Source organism: Oncorhynchus masou, chromosome 18, assembly GCF_036934945.1.
Source record: "Oncorhynchus masou masou isolate Uvic2021 chromosome 18, UVic_Omas_1.1, whole genome shotgun sequence".
NCBI classification, from domain to species: Eukaryota; Metazoa; Chordata; class Actinopteri; order Salmoniformes; family Salmonidae; genus Oncorhynchus; species Oncorhynchus masou.
This window is the reverse complement of record NC_088229.1, coordinates 11,011,390-11,033,669: the sequence shown is the minus strand read 5'-3', so window position 1 is coordinate 11,033,669 and position 22,280 is coordinate 11,011,390. Positions and strand designations below refer to the sequence as shown.

Below are 22,280 nucleotides of genomic sequence, written 5' to 3'. Positions count from 1 at the left end.
ATATGTAATAGTAATTAACACTAGGGTAGCGGGAACACTTATGACATGACACAATAATCCTAATTATGTCTACATACACACTTAACCGCAAATTAGTTCATAATGTGTGTTCCCTATATTTGTCTAATGAGTCTATTCATTCCCAAGTAGGATTATGCTAGACCGAGCAGACAGTGAACCAGATAACGATGATGCTGCTCACACCCATTATCAAGTTGAGGAAAGAAAGCAAGCCAAATTCCCCAGATCAATGGGATAGTGATGTCTCAAGGATCCTGGATTGCACGGGCCGTTAGAAGAACTTACACAGCAGGTTAGGAGAGTTAGGTTAAGGTTAGGGAAAATGCTCTCCAAACCTGCTACAAAAATCACTTCCGGTCGTAGCTGTATCGAGTGGCCAAGACGGCAGCATTCTCTAATAACTATTTACCTGTTTCACACAGTTAACCATCTTATTACAGATCTCTTTTTTTGACTGATTCAATTCAGCAAGATATCATGATTTACAAACTGAAAGGATTATATTTACATTATATTTACAAGTCTACAGGTCAGTTCATCTGGATACTTCAAAACTCCTAAGAATTTCACAAATCCAGTGTGTGGGTCTTCCAGTGAGTTGGAGAGGATTGAGGAACCATGGCACAGTTTGAAAGCTTGTGGACTGTAAGTAAAATGTTTCTGATTTGCACATGTTGTGGCTTGGCGTGTTTAAAAAACAATTATCAAATGTAAATATTTCGTCCATTAAATATAAATCAGTTATTATTATCCTAGTAGTTCTGTCCATTTTACTGAAACCTCGTAAAATAAACTGTGGTGGAGAGAAGTAAATTTTCACATTTATTGACTGAATTTTTGTCCACTAACCTAGGTCAGTGTTTCCCAAATTCGGTCCTGGGGAACCCAAGGGGTGTAAGTTTTGCTTTGTGCCCTAGCGCTACACAGCTGATTCCGATAATGAACTCATTGTCAAGCTTTGGTTATTTGAGACAGCTATGTAGTGCTTGGGCGACAACCAAAACGTGCACCCTTTTGGGTCCCCAGGACCGAGTTTGGGAAACGCTGACCTAGGTTAGCTAGGGCTTGGTGTCACACCTTTAAAGAATGACTAAAAACACACCAGGGTGCACCACCACACTCACAAACGCCTATTTGAAATCGTCCCATATAATCATTTCATTTGAAATGTGAATATTTGGGTTAGAATTCTGTTCTCTACTTCCAGATACCTATTATATTGGTGTTTGAAAGCATTGGATCCTGTATTGCATGTGGTAGAGCTGAGTACAGAATAAGGGATGAATGTTGTCCCATGTGTTCACCAGGTAAGGTCCCTCTCTTTACATCATATGAATCACCAGACGTTAATGCATCATCAACACTAACAGAAAAACGTGACATTGATTCTCTCTTCACCAGGAAATCGTGTACATAGGCATTGTACTGAATTCACCAGTACCAGCTGTGTGCCCTGTGTTGATGCTACTTTCCTTGATGAGCCCAATGGTCTCATGAAATGCAAAGTGTGTACCAACTGTGATCCAGGTAAGAGTGGCCCGTTGTGTCTGCACTGACACCCTGACACAAACACTGATATGTTAGTCTGTGTTGTTATGCTATGAGGATATGTCAGTTGTAATCTGCATCAGATAATACATGCCATGTTTTCTCCATAGGTTTGGGTTTCAAGGTAAAGCAGCCATGTACATATTCATCAGACACTGTCTGTGGGACACTGGAGGGCTTCTACTGTCTAGACCCAACTAAGGATGGTTGTAGAGCAGCCCAGAGACACAGCAGCTGTAAACCTGGTCAATACATCAGCCACACAGGTTGGTCTTCATGTAAATCTTCCTATGGCATCAGTACATGATTTATGCAATCATGAGTTAAGCACATCTCAAGTCAGGATCCTTAATGAGTTTCACCCTGTTGGTGCAGGAACAACATCTACAGATACTGTGTGTTCTGACTGTACTGGTGACACCTATTCAGATGGATCATTAGCAGCCTGCCAGCCACACACACAGTAAGTGTGGCTCATGTACAATGGTTATTTCCCTCAAAATGTCAGCTAAATACTACAATATTAACATAGAAATGTAAAACTGAATGTTGGATGACTGCATTGCCAATTTACCAGTGGTCTATTTCTCCTATTATAGATGTGATACCTTGAAGCTTCAGCAAATTAAATCTGGAACTCATTGGTCCGACTCTGAATGTGGACCACAAATCTCACCTATAGCTACATTAGTATTTTCTGTGGTGTTGGGGGTACTCGCTGTGATAGCAGCCGTGACGACGGCAGCTATTATGAAAAGAAGAAGAAGAAAACACCAAAGATCCTGTAACTCGTGAGATTATTTTGGGGGAATTGTACATTTATTGTTTAAGTGAGAAATATCAAATAGCACTAAATCAAATGTTATTTTGTCACATGCGGTGAATACAACAGGTGTAACTAACGAGCCCTGCCAGACGATGCAGGTAGAAAAATAAATACAAATAGTAACACGAGGATTCAAATAAAACACACAAGAAAGGAGCTACAGTACCAGTCAAAATTTGACACCTACTCATTCCAGTGTTTCTTTATTTTTACTATGTTCTACATTGTACAATAATAGTGAAGACATCAAAACTATGAAATAACACATGCAATCATGTAGTAAAGCAAAAAAGTTTTAAACAAATCCAAATATATTTGATATTCTTCAAAGTAGCCATCCTTTGCGTTGATGACAGCTTTGCACACTCTTGGCATTCTCTCAACCAGCCCCAAGCCATAAGATTGCTGAACAATTCATAAAATCGCCACCGGACAATTTACATTGATTTGATGTAATAGTCACCTGGAATGCTTTTCGATTAACAGGTGTGCCTTGTTAAAACTTCATTTAATTTAAGTTCACTTAATGCGTTTGAGCCAATCAGTTGTGTTGTGGTTGGGGTGGTATACAGAAGAAAGCCCTATTTGGAAAAACACAAAGTCCATATTATGGCAAGAACAGCTCAAATAAGCAAAGAAAAAGGACATTAAGACATGAAGGTCAGTCAATCTGGAAAAGTATCGTCATTCCCAAGGAGACTCGATGCTGTAATCACTGCCAAAGGTGCTTCAAAGTACTGAGTAAATGGTCTGAATACTTATGTAAATGTTATATATTTTTTTTTATACATTTGTAAAAATGGGCTACTGTGTGTAGATTAATGAGAGGATTTAAAAGAGTTTTATAATAAGGCTGTAACGTAATAAAATGTGGAAAAAGTCAAGGGGTCTGAATACTTTCCAAGTGCACTGTACTAACAATTTTCTATTTATCCGTTATTTTACTGAACACATTGTCATTTCCAGCAACAACCTGGGGAATAGTTACAGGGGAGAGGAGGGGGATGAATGAGCCAATTGTAAACTGGGGATTATTAGGTGACCGTGATGGTTTGAGGGACAGATTGGGAATTTAGCCAGGACACCGGGGTTAACACCCCTACTCTTACGATAAGTGCCATGGGATCTTTAATGACCTCAGAGAGTCAGGATACCCGTTTAATGTCCCATTCGAAAGACGACACCCTACACAGGGCAGTGTCTCCAATCACTGCCCTGGGGCATTGGGATATTTTTTAGACCAGATGAGAGTGCCTCCTACTGGCCCTTCAACACCACTTCCAGCAGCATCTGGTCTCCCATCCAGGGACTGACCAGGATCAACCTTGCTTAGCTTCTGAAGCAAGCCAGCAGTGGTATGCATAGATGGTAAGTAGTGTTAGGTTCTAGTAAGAACTCGACAGACACTATGAAAGCTTAAACCAAGTTTATTCATCCCAAAGGATCGAACAGCTGAACAGACCAAGACATGGTTTCACCTGTGGTAGTATACATACCCCACTTTGGGTGGAGTCTCCTCCTTATTGCTAAACATAGCATGTTATTGCTAGGCAGGAAGCCCAATCCTATAACTAATGATTAATCCTATAACCTGTTATGGCTGGGGGCAGTATTGAGTAGCTTGGATGAATAAGGTGCCCAGAGTAAACTCTGCTACTCAGGCCCAGTTGCTAATATATGCATATTATTAGTATATCTGGGTAGAAAACACTCTGAAGTTTCTAAAACTGTTTGAATGATGTCTGTGAGTATAACAGAACTCATATGCCAGGCAAAAACCTGAGAAAAGCAGGAAGCCTAATCCTATAACGATTGACTAATCTTATAACTAATGATTAATCCCAGTTAAAGCTCAGAAATCCAAACCTATCAGTAGATAAATGCTTAAAATGTTGATGTGCAGTTACATTTTGAAACACTTAATTGTTAGTGTAGAGCTACTGGATACAATTCTATACATTCGGTATCATAAAAATGTTTTTATGCAACATCGAAATGCGGGGAATTCACAATACCGGAGGTCATGAATTCCCGAAAGGCATTGTAGGTGCTATGAAGAGGGAGCCTTAGTGTGACAGCACACATGTTTGCCTCTGGGTACTTTTTCTTCTGCTGCCCAGCGAGACGCCCTCGCGCTGTGTGGAGGAATTCGATTGTCGGGGTGACCTCAAACCCCAGGGGTGGCACCCCCGTTGCCCCAGTAGTAAACTCCAACACCATCATCACTGTTAGAGGAGGACATTCTCCATTTGAGGAGTATACAGTAAAACATTTAAAATACACATTTAAATCACAAAATGGAATAATATGCAGTTACCGATAAACGTGAACAATTTAACTACTATCTTACCTTGCACCTCAGCCAGCCAGTTGAACCAGTGGCAGATGGTGTCATTCTCCAACCACCGCCATTTGCCGCCAGGTAGGGAATAGGTTACTTTAAACAGGTCCATCAGGTCTTTGGCAGTGAGAGGCTTTATGGGGTCAACAAAGAGTACTCAGAAGCTGTCCGGGTCGTTCCCCAATACCTCCAGCAGCCCAAGAGAGTTGAGACCATGTATGAACCTGTTATGGTATAGAGACCGTATAAATATTAAACAAATAAGTGTTAAGGACAATATAGTGATGTGTATTGATTTAGGGGGGGGGACTGATTAAAAATAATCATGTTAGAGGAAGTTTATGACAAGTACTTCACAGATTTATGACAGAGTTGACTTACTGCTCCAAGGCCACCTGCAGGCTCCCTCGGACAAATTGTTGAGCCACCAATTCAATCACACCATCCCTGTCCTCCATTGTCTTGACAGTAATCCTTTTCAGCCCCAATAGGCTCAGCCAGTCTACCAATTCCTCCAATTTGTTCTTCACCTCGGAAAGGTCCTCTGCTTTTTTTGATCTAGAATTTTTTTTTTAAATGACAGGCAATCGAGAATTTTAAAAACATCAAAAGAAACCATACATGTAAAAAATGATGATCTATTATTTTCCTGTTGCTGTTAGGGAGGATATAAAACTCACATTTTCCAATATGCTTTCAGAGTAGTGTGGTTCACCTCCAGACTGAGTGGAGGAGCAGGCGTCCCACACACTGCTGCGAATAGTCGCTCAGAGAAGAAGTGTGGCCCAACCCCTCCAAGGACCACACATACACACTGATCATTTTCCCAATGGTTCCATACAGGCCCTCATGTGATGCTAAAAAATATTATTTCAAATGTGTGCCAGCATTACTATCCCTATGATATATTGCCCTGGACAAAGCACTTGAAAAAGCCTCTTCACAAAATGTTTTGGCTAAAATTCTGTATTTGACAATGAAAATCAGACCTTAATATGGGTAAAAAGAAACAAGAAGGCTTACCATGGACATCAAGCGGCATACGTTTAGCTCCTTCCGGACCCTCAAAGAGGGTCCCTTACGAGGAGATGTAATACTCCCTGGAGGGACCCCATTGGACAACTGCCCCCTCCACCTTAGACTCAGAGTCCACAAAGACAACGTCTATCTTAGCCCCATGCATTAAAGTTTTTTGAGAATTTTTTTTGTTGAGAAAGCTCATTCAAAATGTATGACAAATCGAATAAGGATTGATCCTAAGGAAAAACACTCTGACATTGAGGTTTTAAATACTACATTGTGTTTATAAACAAATGCTCTTAAAAAAAAACTCATGTCTCTGGATCGGATGATGGAGATGAGGGAGAAGAAGAAGGTGATAACAAGGTGAGGGGTGAAAAAAATAAAATATTGAGGATGTTAAGGGTGAGGGGTGATAAGAAGGAAAGTTTGGTGATGAAGGAGGTGAGTGGAGAGGAAAGAAGGCCGGTGAGAGGTGAGGAGAGGGGACATGTGTGACTGGAACAAATTGCAAAAATGGTTGAAGTTGGAGACTTATATGTCCCTCATTAACTTTAAACATCAGCTATCTGAGCAGCTAACCGATCGCTGCAGCTGTACATAGCCCATCTAATCTACCTACATCATCCCCATATTGTTTTTATATACTTTTCTGCTCTTTTGCACACCCGTATCACTACTTGCACATCATCATCTGCCCATCTATCACTCCAGTTTTAATTTTGCTAAATTGTAATTACTTCGCTACTATGGCCTATTTATTGCCTTACCTCCTCACGCCATTTGCACACACTGTATATAGACTTTTTGTAAATGTTATATATTGTGTCAGCACGCTTGTTTATTCCATGTGTAACTAACTCTGTGTTGTTGTTTCTGTCGCACTGCTTTGCTTTATCTTGGCCAGGTCGCAGTTGTAAATGAGAACATGTTCTCACCTATCTGGTTAAATAAAAGGTGGAAAAAATATCTATAAAAAAATATATGTGTGAAACTAGCGATCGATTGAGCCCAAACACTCATCCCACGCTCTTGCTTTTAGTCGTCATGGAATTGTTGTGTGTGCGCCTTATAAGCGCTAGTCAATTATGATTGCATTTCTTATTTTGGCTCGAAGACAACGCATCCGCCGACATCGAATGTTAGCCATCCCACTATATCAAGTAAATCGAAAAGTACAATGTATAAATGTGATGATGTCAGGAAAAGTAATGTGCGCAGGCTAACGAATTTTTCTAAGACGCCAGTAAGCAAGCAGGATTTCTGCCGATAAATGTGTGCTTTAGTATTGTTCTCTTTGGAAACTGTGGTATAAAGGGGATAAACGCCTCCTTTCTGTGCATGACCTTGTCCCGCTGCGTTGTCCATTATTTCCAAGGTAATGTACAAAACGTCTCCGTTTATTCCTTACATAATACGCAGATTGCATCATTCTGGTGAAATGCTTTGCCTTCCTCCGCCTGCTCTCCCACACCTCAAAACGACAACAATTCACCTCCTGTCTGCAGACAGAGAGAGGTGCTTCTACACCTGCATTGCTTGTTGTTTGGGGTTTTAGGCTGGGTTTCTGTACAGCACTTTGAGATATCAGCTGATGTAAGAAGGGCTTTATAAATACATTTGATTGATTGAAATGTGATTGAAGCCTAAGACGCCGTATCTCCCGCATTTCCTCTAGAGACTGAAATCAATACAAATAACGTCAAATAACAATATGCAAACTATATGTAAATGTTGGCCAATCACAAATAAATCGCATGTGAAACCAGCTATATGAAAAACAGCTCCTTTTATGGAACGCTGACAAAATCATTAGAGGAAAGACTAGGTCTGGTGACGTCAGCGGATATGGCGGATATGGAAAGTTCCTAAAAATAAGGGAAACTAGTCAGTCTTAGGCTCCATTCCAAACACTTGTTGATCTCACGGTTTTGCTTTTAGTCATCATGTAACGGTTGTTTTTGTGCGCGCTTAAGTGTGATGTCAGGAAAAGTTATGTGCATAGGCACATTTCCAAAAGCTAACCAAACATGAACATCACTTTTATGGTACGTGTTTGAGCCGTCATGTGCATTAGTAGCACAATTTCTAACTTATTTACATTTGTTTTTACTTACACTTGTATATTGACTTCTCCATATTAATGTTGGTTTTAAGATTTATATTTTTTTATATTATAAAAATACAATTTTAATTTATAAATTTTTTATTATAACATTTCAAATTATAGTACAATACCTTATACTACTCCCTCCTTTCAAAGAACGCGTCCTCGCGCTAGCTTGCGACTCTACGTCTTACAGGAACGCGCTCACCGGCTCACCAGTCGTGGATGCAAGGTCTGATCCCACTTCTGACACCAGTGTAATGAAAAAAGCAGGGAGCAGGTCTCGTACCCTTGACCTTCGAGCCCGAAGTCCAGCGTGCTATCGACTGTGCCGCAAAAGCATGATGCTCATGTGTCGATTTCAGCGCTTATAAACCCAGGGTCATTGCAATACAAACATAGGACATCATGTATATTTTTTTTCTGAAGAAACATAAAATAGCATTAAAAGTTACAAAAAATGTAATCACATTAATTGACTTTCAAAAGTTCCTAAAATAAATAAAGGCCAGGGTTAAAGTTGTGCAAACTTAATTGTAAGAATATGTTTTGTTGTTGTTGTTGTTATTGACAAATTCTGGATATTTATTAAATATTCGATTTCAAGTAAAAATATATTGCATTTGGGGACAGAGTTCAATTATTTGTTTTTGTGTATGTAGGCCGTCATTGTAAGTAAGAATTAGTTCTTAACTGACTTACCTAGTTAAATAAAGGTTAAATTTATAAAAATATATAACATTTACCAGAGAGAATGAATAAATTAATGACAAATTCAGTGGTTTTGTTTTCATTTGAATAATAACATATTACATCTTTCATTGTAAATACATGGGTCTTATTGATGAAATTAAAATGTAAATGCTTTACTCAATCCAATATCATTTCACAGAGTCACACTCATAGAAAGTGTATAATAGTTTCTCCTTCTTTATCACAGAAAAGGCATATGTCCTCTAAATACATGAATTTAGACAGGTTATTGCAAGGGTATATTTTGTGCAAGATTTTAAAGTTAATTTATTTTACTTTATTTGATATCCAAAATTTGTGAAGAAGCAATCAAGCTTTCTTCCATTAATTTCAGTAATATATGCATTCATTCCAGAAGAATTTCTCTCTTGGAGAGATCTTGTTCTTGGAGTTAAAAAGTTACTTTATGAATGTATTATTACATTTCTTATCCAGCAGGGAGAAACCTTCTAACATATATTGTGCATCTATCTTGACTGTTCGCCAAAACACAAATTAGATTTCATTAATTTAGTAAGTCCTGAAGGTTTTGCTTTGCATATAGAATTTTATTCTTTATAATGTATTGGGAAGTTATATGTATCTGAGAACTTTCTATAAGAGAGTATATTCCCTTCTTTATCAAATAAATCAAGCACATTAATAAGAATGATGAAATAGGGCAACCCTGGAGTACACTACTACGGTGAATATTAAATATTTTAGATGTGTTACGATTAATCATAATAGAACTATTAATATCTTTATAAAACACAATGATAACAGAGACAAAAGCTAGTCCCGAAACCAAAAGTGCACAACGAATGTATTCTGAATTTTGTCAAGGAATAAAATAATAGCCTTGGAATCAACTGAGTCAGTGTAATCAATCAAGTCTAAAACTAACTTAACGTTACAGCTGATTTGCCAGCAGCATACCACCCTGCATCCCACTGCCAGCGTGCTTTTGAAAGCTAGGCAGGGTTGTTCCTGGTCGGTTCCTGGATGGGAAACCACATGCTGCTGGAAGTGATGTTGGAGGGCCAGTAGGAGGCACCCTTTTCTCTGATCTAAAATAAATAAATAATGTAGGGCAGTGATTGGGGACATTGCCCTGTGTAGGGTGCCGTCTTCCGGATGGGACGTTAAGATGGTGTCCTGACTCTCTGTGGTCACTAAAAATCCGATGGTACTTGTAAGAGTAGGGGTGTTAACCCTGGTGTCTGGCTAAATTCCCAATCTGTTCAGTCAACTTACCTGGTTAAAAAAAAATGTGGAGACCTTTCATGAAACCATTGCAGTAATAAATGAATGATTGATTTACTTAAAGATATTGTCTGATTGCTGATTTCACCAATAAGCAAATGATTGACAAGGAACAAGGAACATACCCAGACACTAGGCATTCTTGGAACATGTTGAATACTGGTCCCTCTAAATGTTCCCAAAAGTGTAAATAAAATTCCACAGAAAGACCAGGTGCTTTTTCCTTCTTCAGAGATTTAAGAGCGTTTCTAATCGCTACAATAGAAAACTCCTCTTCACATATGGACTTGAACCATGGACATGTTTTATAGCATGTTCACATTCAATCCCATTAAAATTAGATTTATACACATTTTCATAGAAAGAATACACAATGTTGGATATTTACATAAGGTAATGTCAATATTTAAGGCAGAAAGAGATTCTCTTATAGTTCCTTTTTTCAAGAGCAAAAAAAATCTTGTGTTTCTCTCACCCTCGTCGACCCATTTTGCTCTAGATGTAATAAAAGCCCCTTTAGCTAAATCAATTCACATTTGATCTAGTTCTATTCAAGATGTATTCAAATCTGTTTCTTCCTCTGTTGAAAGGGTACCCTTTTCTGAAAGAACATTACATGTATTCATAAACTTCTTTCATCTTCTTTCAAAAATGTTTGCTTCTTTAATTCCTTACTGCGTTGTAATGGCTATAGACCTTACCTTGAATTTAAATATTTCCCAGTTACTTCCATGCTTTGGTTTTAAATAATTTGAGTTAAACGAGTCTATGATCAAGTTCTTTATACTCTTGTTCAAGACTGGATCATTTAGGAGTGAATTATTAAGTTTCTGAAATAATGACGCCTGGGGATGGAACCAAGGGGAGTGACATATATTGGGCAGGTAATAAAGGAGGTGATGGAGTCCAGGGTGTCATAGTGTCAATGCGCTGTTGCGCGTAACGATGGTGACAGGTGTACGCCATAACGAGCAGCCTGGTGACCTAGAGGCCGGAGAGGGAGCACACGTGACAATTTCCAGTATCCTCTAATGCCACTAGATTTTTCAGAACATTCTAACTTCAAGAATATAATTTTATGATCAGTCAAAGGAGCATGTTTATGATTTACTTCTTGTACATTCTGTAAAAAGTGTGTGTGGGGGGGTGAGAAACAGATCCATTCTGGATCTGGCCGTCATTGACCTATAACACCAGGTGTATTAGTTTGAGTTCACATTAAAGAATCGTAAACTGTCAGTTTACTGCAAAATTAGGTGATGATGTCACTATTCTGAGACTTTTGAGCTATTATTCTAGGTGAAAATCTATCTAAAGAGTTATCAGGTGTTGCATTAAAGTCTCCAGCTATTAGAAGCCATGCATTTGTATACTTGTTTTGCAGCTCAGTAAGCTTATTAGCAAGATTCAAAAATAAAGTATTCTTTGAAGAGTAAGAGTTGTACCCAAATACATTGTATATAATAAAACAATCATTATGTAGTTCGGAGATCAATATAACCCATCTCTGGACATACAAGACTGAAATATCACGTTTAAACTTATGAAGCAATATCATAGTACCAGCTGAGTGGTTAGACCCTAATTGTGACTATAATAAACAGTATTTCCCCATTGTGATTTACAAAAACTAGAATCTGAATCGCAGGAGTGAGTCTCCTGGAGTAGAATGAAATCTGCATTGAGAGTGTTTACAAAATAAAAACGTGATTTTTCTTTTAGTTATGTTTCATAAACCCCTGGCATTTAGAAATACAATATGTAGTACATTGAATTCAAAACGTTGCATAACCTGACAAAAATCAAATAAAAATAAGAAGACAAATACAGTAGTGATATGAATAACTGGTTAACTAGTAATCTAGGGAGCTAATAAGGAAACCTGAGCTTAGAGAAAGAACTGGACTACCCTAAACCGAGGTATTTACAGTGTGATCAATATGATGAACCCGTATTCACATTTACAAACCTGGTGATATAAAATGGGGTGAATGTAAAGATGACCAACTAAACTCAAGTAATTTAGCTAACTCTTAACGTTTTCCTTTGACTTAGAAAGAAGATGACATCAATGTTAGGTTAATGTAGCTACTGTATATACCTGAGCACAGTGTTCTCAAAACATTCAGTACTCTCATGACATTCACTTGAGGTCCTGGCAATCAAGCTTCTTTCCATCGATAAATGCAAAAGGGCCACTGAAAATGCTCTCTTCCCTTTTTCTTTAGCCTTTTTTACCATTGGCCAGAGTTTTTACCAGAGTACCAGAGTTTTTCCCTTGCAGCAGCATCTTCTGGAGCCTCTGATGTATAGTTTATTCTCCACACGAAACCTGGTTAAGTTTTTGCTGACTTTTCTTAGCGGATGTACAATCAGCTCAAATTAATTATGGGGCGTTTCAGGCCTCGGATTGAACATAATTGTACACTCGCAAACTCGATCAAAAAACGAGGGTTAAGGGGCTCACATTGCCAACTAAAGTATTATTTTAAGTTAGTAAATAGGGCAAGCTGTTTTGTAGCTTATCTACATTGTACCTTCACTATGCTAGCCTAGCTACTTTATTAGGCTATCTACATGTATGATGAAAGACAAACACCAAGAGGCTGGATGGACAGTGTTGTTTTACCTAGTACAGGCATGGTTGCCAGGTCCAGCTAAATTTGTAGCACAATAACCACTCAATACCCGCCCACAAGGCCTAAAAACTAGCCCAAATTTGTGTTTTCGCAGCAAGAGACGAGTTGCCACATTTTGCCGATAAACCCTTTTTCTATAACGCTTTTGAGCGAATTAAGAAGGAATATCAACGTAAATTGTAACAACGTAAGAAGCTAAATTCGGTTTTCCATCAAAACAAGAATTCTTACGAACTAATGTGTTTAAAAGGAATTTAAATATGTCACAATAGAAATAAAATTTGCCCTCATTAAACTCGCCAGATAATTTTCCATCAATGAATGTCGATTTAACTTGTTTGTAGTGATAGAAAAAGTACCCAATTGTTATACCTGAGTAAAAGTATAGATACCTTAATAGAAAGTTACTCAAGTAAAAGTGAGTCAGACAGTAAAATACTACTTGAGTAAAAGTCAAAGTATTTGGTTTTAAATATACTTGAGTATCAAAATTAAAAGTATATTAATCAATGGAGACGGCACCATTACCTTGTTTTTAAAACGTACGGACAGCAAGGGGCACATTCCAACACTCTGACATTATTTATAGATAGCCAGGGGCACTCTCCATCACTCAGACATTATTCACAGATAGCCAGGGGCACATTCCATCACTCTGACATTATTCACAGATAGCCAGGGGCACTCTCCATCACTCAGACATTATTCACAGATAGCCAGGGGCACTCTCCAACACTCTGACATTATTCACAGATAGCCAGGGGCACATTCCAACACTCGGACATTATTTACAGATAGCCAGGGGCACTCTCCATCACTCTGACATTATTTACAGATAGCCAGGGGCACTCTCCAACACTCTGACATTATTTACAGATAGCCAGGGGCACATTCCATCACTCTGACATTATTCACAGATAGCCAGGGGCACTCTCCATCACTCAGACATTATTCACAGATAGCCAGGGGCACTCTCCATCACTCAGACATTATTCACAGATAGCCAGGGGCACATTCCAACACTCGGACATTATTCACAGATAGCCAGGGGCACTCTCCATCACTCAGACATTATTCACAGATAGCCAGGGGCACTCTCCATCACTCTGACATTATTCACAGATAGCCAGGGGCACTCTCCAACACTCTGACATTATTCACAGATAGCCAGGGGCACATTCCAACACTCGGACATTATTTACAGATAGCCAGGGGCACTCTCCATCACTCTGACATTATTTACAGATAGCCAGGGGCACTCTCCATCACTCGGACATTATTCACAGATAGCCAGGGGCACTCTCCATCACTCTGACATTATTCACAGATAGCCAGGGGCACTCTCCATCACTCTGACATTATTCACAGATAGCCAGGGGCACTCTCCATCACTCTGACATTATTCACAGATAGCCAGGGGCACTCTCCATCACTCTGACATTATTCACAGATAGCCAGGGGCACTCTCCATCACTCTGACATTATTCACAGATAGCCAGGGGCACTCTCCATCACTCAGACATTATTCACAGATAGCCAGGGGCACTCTCCAACACTCTGACATTATTTATAGATAGCCAGGGGCACTCTCCATCACTCAGACATTATTCACAGATAGCCAGGGGCACATTCCATCACTCTGACATTATTCACAGATAGCCAGGGGCACTCTCCATCACTCAGACATTATTCACAGATAGCCAGGGGCACTCTCCAACACTCGGACATTATTTACAGATAGCCAGGGGCACTCTCCATCACTCTGACATTATTTACAGATAGCCAGGGGCACTCTCCAACACTCTGACATTATTTACAGATAGCCAGGGGCACATTCCATCACTCTGACATTATTCACAGATAGCCAGGGGCACTCTCCATCACTCAGACATTATTCACAGATAGCCAGGGGCACTCTCCATCACTCAGACATTATTCACAGATAGCCAGGGGCACATTCCAACACTCGGACATTATTCACAGATAGCCAGGGGCACTCTCCATCACTCAGACATTATTCACAGATAGCCAGGGGCACTCTCCATCACTCTGACATTATTCACAGATAGCCAGGGGCACTCTCCAACACTCTGACATTATTCACAGATAGCCAGGGGCACATTCCAACACTCGGACATTATTTACAGATAGCCAGGGGCACTCTCCATCACTCTGACATTATTTACAGATAGCCAGGGGCACTCTCCAACACTCAGACATTATTTACAGACAGCCAGGGGCACTCTCCATCACTCTGACATTATTCACAGATAGCCAGGGGCACTCTCCATCACTCTGACATTATTCACAGATAGCCAGGGGCACTCTCCATCACTCTGACATTATTCACAGATAGCCAGGGGCACTCTCCATCACTCTGACATTATTCACAGATAGCCAGGGGCACTCTCCATCACTCTGACATTATTCACAGATAGCCAGGGGCACTCTCCATCACTCTGACATTATTCACAGATAGCCAGGGGCACTCTCCATCACTCAGACATTATTCACAGATAGCCAGGGGCACTCTCCATCACTCTGACAGTATTCACAGATAGCCAGGGGCACATTCCAACACTCGGACATTATTTACAGATAGCCAGGGGCACTCTCCATCACTCTGACATTATTCACAGATAGCCAGGGGCACTCTCCATCACTCTGACATTATTCAGAGACAGCCAGGGGCACTCTCCATCACTCTGACATTATTGAGAGACAGCCAGGGGCACATTCCATCACTCTGACATTATTGAGAGACAGCCAGGGGCACTCTCCATCACTCTGACATTATTGAGAGACAGCCAGGGGCACTCTCCATCACTCTGACATTATTGAGAGACAGCCAGGGGCACATTCCATCACTCTGACATTATTGAGAGACAGCCAGGGGCACATTCCATCACTCTGACATTATTGAGAGACAGCCAGGGGCACTCTCCATCACTCTGACATTATTTACAGATAGCCAGGGGCACTCTCCATCACTCTGACATTATTCAGAGACAGCCAGGGGCACTCTCCATCACTCTGACATTATTCAGAGACAGCCAGGGGCACTCTCCATCACTCTGACATTATTTACAGATAGCCAGGGGCACTCTCCATCACTCAGACATTATTCACAGATAGCCAGGGGCACTCTCCATCACTCTGACATTATTTACAGATAGCCAGGGGCACTCTCCATCACTCTGACATTATTCACAGATAGCCAGGGGCACTCTCCATCACTCTGACATTATTTACAGATAGCCAGGGGCACTCTCCATCACTCTGACATTATTTACAGATAGCCAGGGGCACTCTCCATCACTCTGACATTATTTACAGATAGCCAGGGGCACTCTCCATCACTCTGACATTATTTACAGATAGCCAGGGGCACTCTCCATCACTCTGACATTATTTACAGATAGCCAGGGGCACTCTCCATCACTCTGACATTATTTACAGATAGCCAGGGGCACTCTCCATCACTCTGACATTATTTACAGATAGCCAGGGGCACTCTCCATCACTCAGACATTATTCACAGATAGCCAGGGGCACTCTCCATCACTCTGACATTATTTACAGATAGCCAGGGGCACTCTCCATCACTCTGACATTATTTACAGATAGCCAGGGGCACTCTCCATCACTCTGACATTATTTACAGATAGCCAGGGGCACTCTCCATCACTCTGACATTATTCAGAGACAGCCAGGGGCACATTCCATCACTCTGACATTATTCAGAGATAGCCAGGGGCACATTCCATCACTCTGACATTATTCAGAGATAGCCAGGGGCACATTCCATCACTCTGACATTATTCAGAGATAGCCAGGGGCACATTCCATCACTCTGACATTATTCAGAGATAGCCAGGGGCACATTCCATCACTCTGACATTATTCAGAGATAGCCAGGGGCACATTCCATCACTCTGACATTATTCAGAGATAGCCAGGGGCACTCTCCATCACTCTGACATTATTTACAGATAGCCAGGGGCACTCTCCATCACTCTGACATTATTCAGAGACAGCCAGGGGCACTCTCCATCACTCTGACATTATTTACAGATAGCCAGGGGCACTCTCCATCACTCTGACATTATTCACAGATAGCCAGGGGCACTCTCCATCACTCTGACATTATTTACAGATAGCCAGGGGCACTCTCCAACACTCTGACATTATTTACAGATAGCCAGGGGCACTCTCCATCACTCTGACATTATTTACAGATAGCCAGGGGCACTCTCCATCACTCTGACATTATTCACAGATAGCCAGGGGCACTCTCCATCACTCTGACATTATTCACAGATAGCCAGGGGCACATTCCATCACTCTGACATTATTTACAGATAGCCAGGGGCACTCTCCATCACTCTGACATTATTTACAGATAGCCAGGGGCACTCTCCATCACTCTGACATTATTCAGAGACAGCCAGGGGCACTCTCCATCACTCTGACATTATTCACAGATAGCCAGGGGCACTCTCCATCACTCTGACATTATTTACAGATAGCCAGGGGCACTCTCCATCACTCTGACATTATTCACAGATAGCCAGGGGCACATTCCATCACTCTGACATTATTCAGAGACAGCCAGGGGCACTCTCCATCACTCTGACATTATTTACAGATAGCCAGGGGCACTCTCCATCACTCTGACATTATTCACAGGTAGCCAGGGGCACTCTCCATCACTCTGACATTATTTACAGATAGCCAGGGGCACTCTCCATCACTCTGACATTATTTACAGATAGCCAGGGGCACTCTCCATCACTCTGACATTATTTACAGATAGCCAGGGGCACTCTCCATCACTCGGACATTATTCACAGACAGCCAGGGGCACTCTCCATCACTCTGACATTATTTACAGATAGCCAGGGGCACTCTCCATCACTCTGACATTATTTACAGATAGCCAGGGGCACTCTCCATCACTCGGACATTATTCACAGACAGCCAGGGGCACTCTCCATCACTCTGACATTATTTACAGATAGCCAGGGGCACTCTCCATCACTCTGACATTATTTACAGATAGCCAGGGGCACTCTCCATCACTCTGACATTATTCAGAGACAGCCAGGGGCACTCTCCATCACTCAGACATTATTCAGAGACAGCCAGGGGCACTCTCCATCACTCAGACATTATTCAGAGATAGCCAGGGGCACTCTCCATCACTCTGACATTATTCAGAGACAGCCAGGGGCACTCTCCATCACTCAGACATTATTCAGAGATAGCCAGGGGCACTCTCCATCACTCGGACATTATTCACAGACAGCCAGGGGCACTCTCCATCACTCTGACATTATTCACAGACAGCCAGGGGCACTCTCCATCACTCTGACATTATTCAGAGACAGCCAGGGGCACTCTCCATCACTCTGACATTATTCACAGATAGCCAGGGGCACTCTCCATCACTCTGACATTTTTCAGAGACAGCCAGGGGCACTCTCCATCACTCTGACATTATTCACAGACAGCCAGGGGCACTCTCCATCACTCTGACATTATTCACAGATAGCCAGGGGCACTCTCCATCACTCGGACATTATTCACAGATAGCCAGGGGCACTCTCCATCACTCAGACATTATTCAGAGACAGCCAGGGGCACTCTCCATCACTCTGACATTATTCACAGACAGCCAGGGGCACTCTCCATCACTCTGACATTATTGAGAGACAGCCAGGGGCACTCTCCATCACTCTGACATTATTGAGAGACAGCCAGGGGCACTCTCCATCACTCTGACATTATTGAGAGACAGCCAGGGGCACTCTCCATCACTCTGACATTATTCACAGACAGCCAGGGGCACTCTCCATCACTCAGACATTATTCACAGATAGCCAGGGGCACTCTCCAACACTCTGACATTATTCACAGATAGCCAGGGGCACATTCCAACACTCGGACATTATTTACAGATAGCCAGGGGCACTCTCCATCACTCTGACATTATTCACAGATAGCCAGGGGCACTCTCCAACACTCAGACATTATTGAGAGACAGCCAGGGGCACTCTCCATCACTCAGACATTATTGAGAGACAGCCAGGGGCACTCTCCATCACTCGGACATTATTCAGAGACAGCCAGGGGCACTCTCCATCACTCAGACATTATTCACAGATAGCCAGGGGCACTCTCCATCACTCTGACATTATTCAGAGACAGCCAGGGGCACTCTCCATCACTCAGACATTATTGAGAGACAGCCAGGGGCACTCTCCATCACTCGGACATTATTGAGAGACAGCCAGGGGCACTCTCCATCACTCTGACATTATTCAGAGACAGCCAGGGGCACTCTCCATCACTCAGACATTATTGAGAGACAGCCAGGGGCACTCTCCATCACTCGGACATTATTGAGAGACAGCCAGGGGCACTCTCCATCACTCAGACATTATTGAGAGACAGCCAGGGGCACTCTCCAACACTCAGACATTATTCAGAGACAGCCAGGGGCACTCTCCATCACTCAGACATTATTGAGAGACAGCCAGGGGCACTCTCCATCACTCAGACATTATTGAGAGACAGCCAGGGGCACTCTCCATCACTCTGACATTATTCACAGACAGCCAGGGGCACTCTCCATCACTCTGACATTATTCACAGATAGCCAGGGGCACTCTCCATCACTCTGACATTATTCACAGATAGCCAGGGGCACTCTCCATCACTCGGACATTATTCACAGATAGCCAGGGGCACTCTCCATCACTCGGACATTATTCACAGATAGCCAGGGGCACTCTCCATCACTCGGACATTATTCACAGATAGCCAGGGGCACTCTCCATCACTCTGACATTATTCACAGATAGCCAGGGGCACTCTCCATCACTCTGACATTATTCACAGATAGCCAGGGGCACTCTCCATCACTCTGACATTATTGAGAGACAGCCAGGGGCACTCTCCATCACTCTGACATTATTCACAGATAGCCAGGGGCACTCTCCATCACTCTGACATTATTCACAGATAGCCAGGGGCACTCTCCATCACTCTGACATTATTTACAGATAGCCAGGGGCACTCTCCATCACTCTGACATTATTGAGAGACAGCCAGGGGCACTCTCCATCACTCTGACATTATTGAGAGACAGCCAGGGGCACTCTCCATCACTCAGACATTATTCAGAGACAGCCAGGGGCACTCTCCATCACTCTGACATTATTCACAGATAGCCAGGGGCACTCTCCATCACTCAGACATTATTCAGAGACAGCCAGGGGCACTCTCCATCACTCGGACATTATTCACAGATAGCCAGGGGCACTCTCCATCACTCTGACATTATTCAGAGACAGCCAGGGGCACTCTCCATCACTCTGACATTATTCAGAGACAGCCAGGGGCACTCTCCATCACTCTGACATTATTCAGAGATAGCCAGGGGCACTCTCCATCACTCTGACATTATTCAGAGACAGCCAGGGGCACTCTCCATCACTCTGACATTATTCACAGATAGCCAGGGGCACTCTCCATCACTCAGACATTATTCAGAGACAGCCAGGGGCACTCTCCATCACTCTGACATTATTCACAGATAGCCAGGGGCACTCTCCATCACTCTGACATTATTGAGAGACAGCCAGGGGCACTCTCCATCACTCTGACATTATTCAGAGATAGCCAGGGGCACTCTCCATCACTCTGACATTATTCAGAGATAGCCAGGGGCACTCTCCATCACTCTGACATTATTCAGAGACAGCCAGGGGCACTCTCCATCACTCAGACATTATTGAGAGACAGCCAGGGGCACTCTCCATCACTCTGACATTATTGAGAGACAGCCAGGGGCACTCTCCATCACTCAGACATTATTCACAGACAGCCAGGGGCACTCTCCAACACTCAGACATTATTCACAGATAGCCAGGGGCACTCTCCATCACTCGGACATTATTCAGAGATAGCCAGGGGCACTCTCCATCACTCTGACATTATTCAGAGATAGCCAGGGGCACTCTCCATCACTCTGACATTATTGAGAGACAGCCAGGGGCACTCTCCATCACTCAGACATTATTGAGAGACAGCCAGGGGCACTCTCCATCACTCGGACATTATTGAGAGACAGCCAGGGGCACTCTCCATCACTCTGACATTATTGAGAGACAGCCAGGGGCACTCTCCATCACTCGGACATTATTGAGAGACAGCCAGGGGCACTCTCCAACACTCAGACATTATTCACAGATAGCCAGGGGCACTCTCCATCACTCGGACATTATTGAGAGACAGCCAGGGGCACTCTCCATCACTCGGACATTATTGAGACAGCCAGGGGCACTCTCTAACACTCAGACATTATTCACAGACAGCCAGGGGCACTCTCCATCACTCAGACATTATTCACAGATAGCCAGGGCACTCTCCATCACTCTGACATTATTCACAGATAGCCAGGGGCACTCTCCATCACTCGGACATTATTCACAGATAGCCAGGGGCACTCTCCATCACTCTGACATTATTCACAGATAGCCAGGGGCACTCTCCATCACTCTGACATTATTCACAGATAGCCAGGGCACTCTCCATCACTCTGACATTATTCACAGATAGCCAGGGGCACTCTCCAACACTCTGACATTATTCACAGATAGCCAGGGGCACATTCCAACACTCGGACATTATTAACAGATAGCCAGGGGCACTCTCCATCACTCTGACATTATTTACAGATAGCCAGGGGCACTCTCCAACACTCTGACATTATTTACAGATAGCCAGGGGCACATTCCATCACTCTGACATTATTCACAGATAGCCAGGGGCACTCTCCATCACTCAGACATTATTCACAGATAGCCAGGGGCACTCTCCATCACTCAGACATTATTCACAGATAGCCAGGGGCACATTCCAACACTCGGACATTATTCACAGATAGCCAGGGGCACTCTCCATCACTCAGACATTATTCACAGATAGCCAGGGGCACTCTCCATCACTCTGACATTATTCACAGATAGCCAGGGGCACTCTCCAACACTCTGACATTATTCACAGATAGCCAGGGGCACATTCCAACACTCGGACATTATTTACAGATAGCCAGGGGCACTCTCCATCACTCTGACATTATTCACAGATAGCCAGGGGCACTCTCCATCACTCTGACATTATTCACAGGCACACTCTGACATTATTCCATCACATCTGACATTATTCACAGATAGCCAGGGGCACTCTCCATCACTCTGACATTATTCACAGATAGCCAGGGGCACTCTCCATCACTCTGACATTATTCACAGATAGCCAGGGGCACTCTCCATCACTCTGACATTATTCACAGATAGCCAGGGCACTCTCCATCACTCTGACATTATTCACAGATAGCCAGGGGCACTCTCCATCACTCTGACATTATTCACAGATAGCCAGGGGCACTCTCCATCACTCTGACATTATTCACAGATAGCCAGGGGCACTCTCCATCACTCTGACATTATTCACAGATAGCCAGGGGCACTCTCCATCACTCTGACATTATTCACAGATAGCCAGGGGCACTCTCCATCACTCTGACATTATTCACAGATAGCCAGGGGCACTCTCCATCACTCTGACATTATTCACAGATAGCCAGGGCACTCTCCATCACTCTGACATTATTCACAGATAGCCAGGGGCACTCTCCATCACTGACATTATTCACAGATAGCCACATCCATCACTCTGACATTATTCACAGATAGCCAGGGGCACTCTCCA

General features: G+C 42.7%; 1 protein-coding gene and 1 long non-coding RNA gene across 7 annotated transcripts in view; one reads left to right on the top strand and one right to left on the bottom strand.

Moving 5' to 3' along the window:
• Window positions 1-3,279, top strand: part of LOC135503938 (tumor necrosis factor receptor superfamily member 14-like) — a 70,447-nt gene extending 67,168 nt beyond the window's left edge. For 3 of the 6 annotated variants that reach the window (XM_064922133.1, XM_064922132.1, XM_064922136.1), the window contains exons 2-7: window positions 544-666; window positions 1,229-1,328; window positions 1,423-1,548; window positions 1,680-1,835; window positions 1,945-2,032; window positions 2,169-3,279. In XM_064922133.1, the coding sequence (XP_064778205.1) occupies window positions 640-666; window positions 1,229-1,328; window positions 1,423-1,548; window positions 1,680-1,835; window positions 1,945-2,032; window positions 2,169-2,364 (693 nt within the window). In that variant the 5' untranslated portion in view covers window positions 544-639 and the 3' untranslated portion in view covers window positions 2,365-3,279. Of the gene's footprint in view, window positions 1-147; window positions 314-543; window positions 667-1,228; window positions 1,329-1,422; window positions 1,549-1,679; window positions 1,836-1,944; window positions 2,033-2,168 lie in introns of all 6 variants that reach the window. The other 3 variants (XM_064922135.1, XM_064922134.1, XM_064922131.1) reach the window with 2 other exon arrangements.
• A 533-nt stretch (window positions 3,280-3,812) lies between these two features.
• On the bottom strand, window positions 3,813-7,522 carry LOC135503944 (uncharacterized). Its single transcript, XR_010450036.1, has 5 exons — window positions 5,760-7,522; window positions 5,417-5,593; window positions 5,118-5,294; window positions 4,746-4,960; window positions 3,813-4,638 (listed from the first exon to the last, which is right to left on the bottom strand). It is a non-coding gene; the product is annotated as an uncharacterized LOC135503944 (long non-coding RNA).
• Between the last annotated feature and the right edge of the window lie 14,758 nt (window positions 7,523-22,280).